Source organism: Tasmannia lanceolata, unplaced genomic scaffold (assembly GCF_043159265.1).
Source record: "Tasmannia lanceolata isolate RefF3 unplaced genomic scaffold, GAP_Taslan_0.1 ptg000005l, whole genome shotgun sequence".
Lineage (NCBI taxonomy): Eukaryota > Viridiplantae > Streptophyta > Magnoliopsida > Canellales > Winteraceae > Tasmannia > Tasmannia lanceolata.
Genome location: NW_027518682.1, coordinates 17180531 through 17192725, shown reverse-complemented (window position 1 = coordinate 17192725; position 12195 = coordinate 17180531). Strand labels below are relative to the sequence as shown.

Genomic DNA, 12195 nt, shown 5'->3' with positions numbered 1-12195 from the left:
TTTCCAAAACCAATAAACGGTTCTCGAAGGACCCAATCCCAACCGCCATCAAAAGACCATAATACCTTATGGAAAACACCATAATACCAGCCCAGTCCATCACGACGAAAATCTTCTTTTGGATGTAGGTAAAATAAAAGTTTGGAAAATTTTATCGATTATTTTCTATTGAAAAAAATCTAATAAATGCTATTTTCTTTTCTTTCTTTCCAAGCCGGAAGAAAAGAAGTGAATAAACCCTTATAGATTGGAGGGCTAGGATCATCCTATGGTAATGATTCATGGGGCACCGTCTATTTATGTTGTGGCCAAACAAATGGATTGTTTGGATCATCCTGTGGAGGGGGGCGTACAATACAATACTTTTTTCTATAAAATCTCGCATATGTAGCAAAAGGGGGGCAGCTGCCCCTGTTGAGTTGGGTCAAATTCTTTAATAGGCCCAACTCAATTGGACCCAGCCCCCTTAAAAATTTGAAGCCTGCCCCCTGTTATGTCTAAATCCTAGCTCCGCCACTGATCAGCATTGATTTTGACAGTCTTGTATGCATAGTTGTTCTCTTCATATATTAGTAAAATATTACATGGAATGCAAGCACAATGCTCAACTGGTGGACCCAACATAAGTAGTGTAGTTTTTAGATTCAATTAAATAATACTTAGTTAAACTGAAGGGCGCCCTTGAAACCAGCTACAAGTTCAACCTCATTGGACCATCTCACCATAGTGCATTTATAATCTCTGTAATTACATATTTCTTTGTGCTGGTTATGAATACAGTTTGGTGAGATGGTCCGACAGGATGGCCTTTTTGTTAGACTAGTAAAAGTGCACGTGCAACACTTGCACGTGGGACTTTAAGTATTTTATTACATAAAACTGCAAAATACATGTTTATTTTAGACAATCTTCATCAGACACCTTCCGAGTGTCATTGGCCGGGCTAGCCAATCACCTTGTGAAGACTCAGGAGATGAATAGATTTAAAAGATGTTGCTGCAAGTACCCAAAAAACAAAAACTCCACATTTGGGCTAGAAAAAGTTGTCAGAAACTCCAAATACAATGCAGTCTTGTCATGAATTCCAATTGCAAGGTTTTCAACTGCTTCCTTCCATTCAGGAAGTAAACTTTATGGATCACTTGGCTTTCAGAACTCCAAGAGAGATGGCAACGACTGTATCTACTCCAAATGTTTTCTTATCTTCTGATGAGATTTTTACTTCACTATGTCATTCAACAATCTATCAACTTGAAAGGCAAGAGAACACTAATAAACAGAGCATACAAACACATGACTGATCATCACTACAATAGAGGACTAACATGCAATATTTATTTATTTTTATTTTTTTGATGACGTAGGGTGTCCCCACCCCACTTTGTAGCCCTCCGGATGCGCGGAATCACCCGTAAACCACGCGCCAATCACCAGTAAACCACGCGCATCGGGTAAGCCCAAGGGGGATTTGAACTCTCGTCTCTGGAAGGTGCACAATTAATAACAATATTGTCCTAGAATTTTTGAAGATTGCTAATTTTTCTAAGGGAAATTATATCAGCACTGTAATGTTTTAAGAGATGCTAAAAAAGCTCATATATACCAGCTAAAAAAGAAAAGACAGGCTAGGACCGCACATCTATTAAAACATTGCAGTGCTGATATCATTTCCCAATTTTAAATATCATTTTTATTGATAAAACTAAATGAAAATTGATTTTTCCGTCCAGGGGAAAAATCTAAGAAAATATCAAGATTTTTTCTGTATCATAAACATCTATTGAGATCTCTCCAGCTTCCATTGGAATTTCATTCTGTTTACAAATTGCAGCTTCCATGACAAAACAATATAAACAGGTAGTAAAACTTTTGCATGAATAAGCAAAAACTAAGAAAACTTACATTTACAAACTCGAGAAAAGTAATGTGGGTGGAATGTGGACAGTCTCGAAGCAGTCTCAAGCAATAAACATACACCATATAAGATGTGTTCCTTCAGTCTTTCCTTTCTAAAGGCAAAAAAAAACAGATCATGACAAAAAAAATTTGAAGCTTATTAAAATAGCAGCCACTAACCGCCACTAACCTCGCCACATACAGTTTCAAAGAAGAGAGTAATTACACAAAATCTACAAATAATTCAGAAATATGACTTAGGGCCTCCATGTTCAAAGTTCAAACAAATATGTATTTTTCATCACTGGAAACTGATATTGATTAATAAACCACAATCCAAGATTCATGTAACTTCTTAAATAGAACTGGTAATTGGTATACAGAGTAAACAAATCTGAACAAATTACATCAGCCTCACCAAAGTAACATAAAACAACAAAGGCACGCATACTTTTATTTCATTGTTATTTGAGGCTTGAGTTCCAAATAATTTGTGCTTCATTATCAGGCTTCCATAGGCTTCCATAGACAACAGCTTTACTGAGTAACCCCTTAATCTCATGTACAAGGAAAATTAATGGGGAGCCCTTTTATCTTGAAGCTTCACACGTATCATATGGTCTCTTTCTCTACAAGCATTTCGCTAGTTATAAATGGTCTTTAAAGCCCTTCATTCCAATCTCCGAACAGTCATAATTATTCTTATTTGCAGGAAAACAAAATTTGGGGAGTTGTATATACTCGGTGAGAAAAAATTATACCCTCAAAGAGTTGCTCCCTTCCATCCTTTTGCCTAAAATAAAATAAAATGTCACATAAATTCTCAAACCCAACCAGAGAATCCATTGGAAAGTCCGACCAGAAAATATTCATTTATATTGGATACATAATTGAAAGTTGCATAGAGGAAAACGATATATAGAAGAATTGTTACTGTAGATAAATTGAACGAATTGTATTATTCACAAGGAATGCTCCGGCCAAACTTGTAAATCCCAGACTCCAGTTCCAACTAAAAAAAGGTATAACTTTTTTTTTTTTTTTTGAAATAGGTAAGCTAGGGTTAGGCGGACCCCGACCAGATATATTAAAAAGATCAATAAAGATACTACAAGAAAACAGAAAAGCAAGCCCCTCGCACATCAGAAGAAGGGCAAACAAACTATCAAAAGGGAGCCAAAGGCCACCCAACAAAACGGCAAAGACAAAAACCTAACCGCTTCAGCAAAATGAAAACAACAGCCACAACACTGCCAGAATTCGAACAGCTACCACAAAAACAAACAGCACCAGAGCTAACAGCAGAACCAAAAACACCAGCACCAAAAGCAGACCCCAATTCTCAGCCTCCCGGAATGAGCCCACGAAATGGGGACCTTATTCCAGTAGAGGGGATCGGGGAGATAGATGGCGGCTTAAGGAGGGAAGCAGCTGACTTTCCCTTTTTATTCTTCTTGCTCTGAACTAAATTCCAAGGACCTTCAGACGATGGGGACGATAAAGAGAGAGAAAGGTCCGGAGGCTTGGTCTGCTTTGTAGATGTCTCGGGGATATCAGAGCCAATGACTGAGAATTTATTTCTAGATAAGGCACTATTGGTATAAGGGGTTTCAGGATGATCCAAGCTGATCCTATTATGAGCAATTGAAAAATCAGAACTTAGCTGAACAGCTTTATCACTATCCTTAGTGATTGGCCTCCATTCCTTTCTGTATTGAACAGAGAGAAGGGGAGGAGGCATTTGGTTCTTAGGGCATCCTTCAGAAGAATGACTAAAATCAAGACAGGTTTTGCAAGGTTTGGGCTTCCATTCATATTCTACAACCTGAGTTTCATCTCCAGTAGGGGTTTGGATGTGGACAACATCAGGAAGGGGGCTTTCGGCAGTTATTTCGACACAAACTCTAGCAAATTGTAATCTTGAGGCCTCAGCAGTGTGAGAATCCATGTATAAAGGTTTGCCAATGATGCTAGATAGCTTTCCAATACCTGTAGGAGTCCAGAATTTCAGGTGCAATGCAGGGAATTTAATCCAAATTGGGATAGTTGAAAGTTTCAGCTTCTCCAAAGAACAGCCCGGAAGCCATTTCTGCAGGATGAGAGCACGACCCCCAAAGGTGGTGGGGTATTCCAGGACTTTAATGCAGTCCTCTTCCAGGTTGAACTTGAACAAGAAAAAGCTATTAGGGAGAGCAATTAGATCAAAGTCCCCTTTCAGCTGCCAGATTCTCAATAAGTGGTTTTTAATAGCAGTGAAGTAGGGCCTCCGACCAAGAAAATAACCTAGAAGACAGTTTTCCCATTTAGACTTTGCTTCAATAAAATCACCCTCCTTGAAAGCTGCCTTTATTATGCCATCTTCAGTAGTTACCGGGTTGAAAAAAGGGACAGAAGTATCAACTGCTTTGGTTCGACTCTTTCCAAACACTTCCTTCCATTTGCCCTCTGAAATTGAGGAGATGGAAGGAGCTGGTCTGGAAGAAAGGAAACAGGGAGCAGAATCCATGGATCCATTAGCTCGAGCAGGGAAAGATCCAGAAGGATTATGGGAGCTGCTGGGAGGACAGTTGGCCAGCATCTGACAGGAGCCAATAGGACTAGCAATGATAGAGGGGGATGGGAGACGAAAGGTACAAGGGGTAGGACCAGCTGGGAGAGGCCAGCAGTCGCTACACTTGAGATCAGGGGGAGAAGCTTTTTTCTCAAGAAGAGGACTAGAAAGGAGCGGTTCAGAAGGAGACCCCAATACCGAGGCATTTATCCTCATAGTCTTAGCAAATCCCATCTGAATCTCTACACCTTTTCCATCAGAATGGTTTTCATGTCCAGCAGTTTCACTCAGAGAGCAGGGGTTGCCAAGAGAGAACTCAGCTTCACAAGGTTGGACTTCCGAAGAGAAGGACGGATCCGATTCAGATAAGAGTAATGCTTCCTTCTGAGATTGCAACTTTGAGCTGAGAAGGGAGTATATATCTTCTTCACCCTCAATATGGATTTGAGGTTGGGCCTTTGATTTTCTTCTCCCATTCTTTCTCTTTTTTGATGATGAAGAAGCTTTCGAAATAGGAGAGCTGAGCTCCTTTTCTATAAGCTTGAGATATCGCATCTTCTCTGGAACTGATAACCGAATGCTATTAAATCCTTCATCATCACGGAGAGCGCGGAGGTCCAGCAAAGTCTTATTCGGATTAGGAATCAGGTCGATCTTGTGCTTGACCAGATCAGAGAAAGAAAGAGGTTCGATCTCGGAATCGCTTGCAGCAGAATTTTTTATAGCATTGATGCCAGGAGACCAGAAGTTTAGACGCCCAAATGAGTGGGGAGGAATATCCTCATCAGAGCCATCATGAGAAGAGTCAAGGCCCTCCATTTGACCTTAAGAAAAACAGAGGCGCAAATCTCTCTCACTCTCCAAAATGGACGATCTCCCTCCACCCGATGAGATCGAAATCCTGAGTCGACTCAGCGAATCCACCGATCTAGGTCGGTGCAGATGCGATTCAAAAACCCTCCGATCTGATCTCTCTCTCTCTCTCTCTCTGCAACGAAGAAAGAAGCCGGAAAAAAGTGGCCGGATCTGTACCACCGTCAGACGAGGCGAGCTACAGCCGATCTATACAATTTCCTTACTTTTCCGGCGATCGGAGACGGATCCACCGTTGACTCGACTGTCCGTTCCGATCTAACATCCGATCGTTCCTCGGGAAGCACACGTGCCTTCCCCCGCCCTCCTCCCTCTTCTCGCCCACCTCCTTCCCTTACCTGCTCACCTGGCAGATAGCCGATTCGTGTCTGCCTCCAGCCTCCTGATGGCTTCCCGGATTCCCTCGGTCTCCCCGGACAGATCCGGCCTCCTAGCGACCTCCCCGGCCAAATCCGGCCTCTCGACAGTTAGATCTGGCCTCCCGACGGCCCCTCGACTCTTCCGGCCAGATCCGGTCTCGCAACGGCCAGATCTGTCCTCTCAACGGCCAGATCCGTCCTCTCGGCGGCCTCCCGTCGGGCAGTTTCTTACTAATCGCCGGAGAAGGGGAGAACCGGAGAAGGAGGAGGTGGAGTAGATCCCGCCGGAGAAGGAGGACGGCCTGAGAAGGAGGAGGAGGAGGAGATCCCGCCTTGATTGCTGTAGTCTTCTTTTCTCTGCTCTTCTATCCCCTCTTTCATTCCAAACTCTCCAAACCCATCTCATAAACGTGAGAGATAGTTAGGAGAGGAGATCCCGCCTTGATTGCTGCAGTCTTCCGGCCAGATCCGGTCTCTCAACGGCCAGATCTGTCCGTAAAATGTTCTGCTTTAAAAGCAAAATGTCATAAAAAAGTACAGAGTCTATAGACAAACAATATGGTAATGGGGCCATCATATAGAATAGTCCATCATAGAGAAATTATATGATGAGTGGGCCTACAAACTCGTCCTTTTTGTTTTGGAAAGTTGACAGAAATTTTCATTGATACTGGAAACATACACTGGGGACCAGAGGTCCCATCTAGCATTACATAGTATCATTACATAATAACTTAAAAGTAGCAAACAAAAACAATTGAAATATAAAAATAATTTAATAGAGCTCTAATTCAACTATACTGGTAGAATTCTTAAAAAGGGAATGTAATTACTAACTAAGAAGAAACAAACAGAGAGCATTACAGTTAGTTATAGTTTGCTATGAAAGGCGATCAGGTTCAAAATACCAGCTTGAGCTGCCAACTATATATATAGCTTGCCTTGCCTGAAAAACAAAACATAAATGTTTGGAAAATGATTATGGCATGTGGATAAAAAAGTGGTGGCAGTGAACCATAGCAGAAATAACTAAGGATTTTCAGTAATGTAATTGATTGTTCACAGGAAGACAAAGAAATAATCAAAACCCACTAATCCTAACTTCCAAATTGCAAAGCCCTACTGAATCCATCTCTGATTCCCACCAGAGGTAATCCGTTCCGATCCCCAACCCTACTTTAAACACATCGATCAATGTAGCCCAGAGATCCCACTAATATAATGGCTCCTAAATTTGATTGATGAGGACTGTTCACTTAATATGCCTTACTTTGTATCCCACATGGCCCATATATCATGCCTATAATCCAGTCCTAACATCTAATTTGTACTTTTTATAGTTCAACATGATAGATTGTCATTGAAAAGTGCAAATCATCTTGGAATGAGAGATTGCCAGGAAATCTCTGAGGAGTAAAAACCCATTAGCCATAGAGGTATAGATATAAGGGACTGATCCATCAAATGTAAGAAAACATCACAGAGAGAAAGCATTTGAAAGAAACCCAAAGGTCTCCATGTACTCCAAAGGTTGTTTACAAAAATTACCTGATACACCCAAATCCTTGCAGGGATTGATGGATTTGAGGCACCTGGGGAACCCAAAGCAGCAAATCTTCAAAAATCAAATTCAAGTTGGTCTCAAGATCCATCTCTAAAAATGGAAACAGATCATCAGACTGTAGAATAAAACCCAATCCAAAAGACCCAAATAAGGCTCAGATTTCTCTATATCACAAACACAGTAAAACCTCTTTAAATTCACTGATCTCAAATAGGGATTATTGGGAACAGAATTCCCACTCCAGATTCTCTGCATGAAGTATTAGAAGGCTTGAGTATTCTGCACTAAGTACTAAAATATTCTATTTCTTGATGAAAACAGAGACAAAAAGCAGAACCCAATCCTATATTCCAGTGCAAATGTGACCTGACATGGAAATGGATGAAAGGCAGAAGTTTAAAAAAAAAACAAAGGGCGTCCATTATTAACCTTGCTGGCAGCCGTGGTCTTTTCCGTCAAAAGCCCCTTCCCTCCTTTTCCTACCATTTTCATGTCGAGAGAAAAGGAAGAAAGAAAATGAAAATCCAATAATAATTACCAAAATGAAAAAAGGAAAGAAAGAAAAAAGGAAATAAGCCCTGGTGTTCAACAACAACAAAAATCAAATCACCTCCGCCATTTTCGATCTCAAGACCCCTAATGGCAAAAGAATGAGAAAGCTTGCGATGACACTATGGCATTCTTTCATGAAATCGCTACGGATAAAATGTCTTCGGATCACAAAATCCAAAGATGAAAGGAAGAAAACACAAAAGAAAGTAAAGTCGAAAACCTACGAATGAAAAGGAAACCAAGTAAATAATACAACAACAAAGAACCCTAAGAATTATATGCTTGCTCTCAATCACGACTAACAATAGAAGTGACCAATGATCAGTTTTGGACACACAATCGATTCTCAAAATAAAAGGCAAACATGACCATAGTTGCACGATGAAGAGATGGGCCGGAGCTGTCCTCAAGAGCAAGAATGTGGGGCATCTGAAAGAGCTAGGAAGCAAGCCCCACATGTATTTGACAGAAAAAAACAGAAAAGAAAGTTCAGTCGAAAACCTGCCGAAAGGATTATTTAATATATTTATTTGAAAAATGAAATGGAATTTTTTCTACTGATAAAAAATATAGTAGGAATTAGCAAGTAAAAGGTGATAACCACAACCATTAAAAGGGCATAGAATGAATATCCCATTTGGGACCTGGAAAAAAAAATTAAGTTTCAAAGAAAGGAAAGCTGAAAAATCAAAAGTAGTCAAAGAAATTGCGCAGAAGAAAAAAATAGAGGGGAGAACTTACTACAAAATCACCTCACTATCTTGCCCAGGAGCTTGATCCGTGCTCGAACCATTGTAGTTCTATGTCGAAAGCATGAGGGGATCACTAAAAGGCTGTGGAAGTGTATGTTCGGATAAAAGTTTAAAAAAAAGGCATATATAACCATAACCAGATGCTTTGCTCCTAATGTCCATACCAGATGCCCCAAATCCTATCTAAAAACAAACATAAAACAAGCAAAATAAAAACTCCAAAATATAAAACTCCAAATAGCAAGATAAGTACAGAGCAGGACAAATACATAAAAAGACATATCCAATACCGTATAATACTAATCCCACAAGATTTACCTGTTAAAACCATAAAACCAGCACTGCACAACTGAAATTGACGGACATAATAAGGAAGTCACACATTCCTTTTTTGTCTAAAGTTGGGAGTATTAGTGAACAAATAAAACCCATTTCACACGTTTATATAACCAAAAACCTAAAAATCATTGAATGAAAATCATTCTTTTCAAATAATCTTCCGCTATTAATTCACAATTAGCAAATTGAATAATTACAGTGTCATTCAAAAAAAAATGAATAATTAGCGCAAAATGCAAAAGCATCCCATGTAGGCCAAACAAATCAATTTAGAATGTCTGGCATCTAAAAGAAAACGAATCCATATCAGTAACTGAATTCAATAAAAATGGCAAACATAAATTAAAACTAAGGACATCTTTTTTCCAAAGCATGGAGGAAACTGGAAACCTACAGCATCTCAACATATAGCACCTACTGCATCTCAACATGTAGCACCTACTACATCTCAACATATAGAATTAACCCATGTTTTAGTGCCTATGGCATGCATAATCACATGAAGAGACTCGCAAATGACAGGATAGATATGTGACTATAGAGCAGTCCTACTTGTTATTTATCAAATAAATTAATCAGGCTTCACAGTCAATTAATTAACTGGATCAAGGGGAATCAAAGATATACTTACAAATGGTATGGCAGTGTAGCAAATGACAACCAAATGTTGTCATGGAAGTCGTACATATCAAGCATCAATCTTCAAACATCAATCCTCAAACAAAGCACTCCTCCATGAAAGAAAAAACAAAAGACTTTCAATGAACATAATGAGCAGCTTGCTCCCATCATCAAACATAATTCAATTTTGCCCATTTTTAGGATTTTCTTTTAAGGCATAATGAGTTACTATGGACACCAGAAAATATTAATAACAGAAAAAAGAATAAAAGAAAACATGAACATCCAAATATAATAACACCAATCAAGGTTTATACTAATAGTGAAAAAGAACAAATACAGAGTGTGTGTGAAATACCCACAGAACAAGCATAACTCCTACAGTCCTACAGTGATTCCAGCTATGAGATCCGCCTGCAAAATACGCTCCACCTGTAGGTTCGAATCCATCTGCAGCAAGGGAAATTTGTTCTATTAGTTCGTTTTGATGGAAGAAAGGCAAAAGAGATTTCAAATTTCAAAGCATCCGTTTTGAAACAAAACAAACCTGGAAATAGAGAGAGATTAGGGGACTGAGAGGGAATGAGATTGACAGCGAGCGAGCGAGCATCCCTTGGAAAAATCACTGGTAAAATCGCCTAACACCTGAGAGAGGAGATGAATTTTAAAACCGAAAAAATCCTAAGTCTGCCGTTTTGGAGAAGTTAGAATGGCTCGCCCCGAAAAAAAATACTTAAACCAGATTACCAAAATATACAATTGATTTGCTACAAGGGCATTACCTTTCTTCAGAATAAACGATAAAGTAAAGAGGGAAAAAAGGATAATTTTGGCATTTTAAATTATTGGTAAGATTCTTCGATGATATCGAACTAAAATAATGGGCCAGACGAGAGATATCCGACGGGATGAGGGTGTTATCTTTCGACAGCAGTCGAAAATGCATTAATATTAGAGACACCTGGCCGGACTTTTGTACGTATCTCCAGAGGCAAAACACAATCCAAAATGACCAAAAAACTGTTTGAATAGAGGACATATCAGGAAGTTCACAAAATTAAAGGTGGGACATAAATGGGATTTGGACCAAAGATGGGGAGTTTTAGGAGCTAATAGCAACAGCTGTTGCATAGTGCGGTGTTTTTTGGACGGTTCTTCAAGGGTAAAGCAGGGGATGAAAAGACAAAAATGCCATGGTGTAGCCAATGCATGGGATGAATTTTACAAAATCAACATAGAATCTAAGGTCGTTGGAGATAGAGATGGTGGGACACACATGGAATTACAACGAAAGATGGTTGACGAAATTTCAAGGTTTACGCTTTTAGAATGGTAAGGATTTGGCATAGGGGTACAACTTGGGTCGATTTTTTCGAATTCGGGTTGAGCCTTTACCATAAATTTGGGTTGGGTTCGAGTTGATTCCAATTCAGTTTTTAGCAGAAAGTCCACCCAACCCAACCCAAGCTGCATCACTAATATTACAAAGGCGCCTTTCAGTTTAGCATTCTTTAGGTTATAATTAGGCATGGACACCTCAACGGAATATACATTAATCTGTCAATCCCGGTTCATTTGGGAGGGTGCAATTTGGATCTACAGATCTCATTGAATAGCTATTTTCCAGCTAAATGTAGTCGGATCCGAAGCACTACTGTATTTTGATGATCGCACTTTACACTTTATTAAAAGTACAGTATGCCCGCACCATAGGATGATCCAAACTATCCATTAGATGGGTCACAGCCTAAATAGGTTTTGCCCCAAAACTTATTTTCATAGGTTGATCCTAACCCTTCGAAGGTCGAAGGGTTAGGATCAAGTGGGGGCCATACCGTTCTTTTAATAAAGTGAGGTGTGCCATCTTCAAAATAAAGTAGTGCTGATTCCATTTCCCATGCCTAAATGGTAAGAGGAAATCTTTTGTATGGTCAAGGCTAATAATTTAACCTTTATTAAAGCTTCTTAACTTAATGGAAAATGATACGGAGACCAAGAATAGGACGTAGAATCTTTTAGCCTAGTCCATATCTCTTATTGCTCTTTATTTTTTGGGTAGATGATTTTTTCACGCCACTAGGATAATGCGCCCCACTGGTAACGTCAAATCACATTAACAGGGGGTTAAAAAATCATCTAATGATTTCCTAAAATATCTCTAATCAGTAATAACTTTCTCTAATCTCTATCCTCAAATATTTTCCCCCCTTAATTAAGTGGTGAGAGAAAATCCCGATTCCAAGTGGCTACCATTCATATATACCCCGGCCTATTAAAATTGGAAATGAGGCCATTTTTGTCATTTCAAATAGAGAGGAAATCGAAAGTCACGCGCACTCCATAATTTTCCAAGTAACAAGGGTATTTTAGTAATTAGGTCAATAGACTTTCCAAGTAAATTCGCGAGATCCGGTTGAAGAGGAAACACGAAAGCGAAAAGTCCCTACCAAACTTTGCGTATACGCGTCAGAACACGCGCACTCCATAATTTTCCAAGTAAAAAGGGTATTTTAGTAATTAGGTCAATAGACTTTCAAAGTATGTTCTCGAGATCCGTTTGAGGAGGAAAAGCGAAAGCTAAAAGACCTCTCTCCATACCAAAACTTTTCGTATACGCGTTCAAACCGCGTGAATCTGGTTCCGTACCTTTCTCCCTCTTTATAAAGCCCTCTCCAACATGAAGCCAAA

General features: G+C 39.5%; 1 protein-coding gene across 44 annotated transcripts; it reads right to left on the bottom strand.

The window, feature by feature from the left end:
* Window positions 1-1467: 1467 nt before the first annotated feature.
* LOC143877744 (uncharacterized) lies at window positions 1468-10434 on the bottom strand. Of its 44 annotated transcripts, none has more exons than XR_013250761.1 (10): window positions 10055-10246; window positions 9866-9957; window positions 9518-9617; window positions 8548-8730; window positions 7673-7722; window positions 7431-7492; window positions 7228-7294; window positions 6544-6625; window positions 1903-2689; window positions 1468-1482 (listed from the first exon to the last, which is right to left on the bottom strand). XR_013250761.1 is itself a non-coding variant. In XM_077379959.1 (8 exons), exons 4-8 carry the CDS (start codon window positions 9580-9582, stop codon window positions 2599-2601), a joined length of 393 nt encoding a protein of 130 aa, XP_077236074.1. In that variant the 5' UTR covers window positions 9583-9617; window positions 9866-9957; window positions 10055-10152; window positions 10290-10434; the 3' UTR covers window positions 2191-2598. The 44 variants fall into 44 exon arrangements, 8 of the variants coding, with proteins under 8 accessions (XP_077236074.1, XP_077236079.1, XP_077236077.1 ...); XR_013250741.1 differs by having other exon boundaries at window positions 7228-7333; window positions 8537-8730; window positions 10055-10245; XR_013250743.1 differs by having other exon boundaries at window positions 8537-8730; window positions 10055-10245.
* Window positions 10435-12195: the final 1761 nt, after the last annotated feature.

Bases quoted from the DNA above. Each gene is read 5' to 3' on its own strand.
- LOC143877744 (XM_077379959.1), bottom strand. From the start codon at position 9,582: ATGCTTGATATGTACGACTTCCATGACAACATTTGGTTGTCATTTGCT. The intron at 8,629-9,517 runs GTAAGTATATCT...ACACTTCCACAG, and splicing joins GCTACACTGCCATACCATTT to CCTTTTAGTGATCCCCTCAT. The intron at 2,690-7,227 runs GTAATTTTTGTA...ATTTTATTTTAG, and splicing joins CAAGGATTTGGGTGTATCAG to GCAAAAGGATGGAAGGGAGC.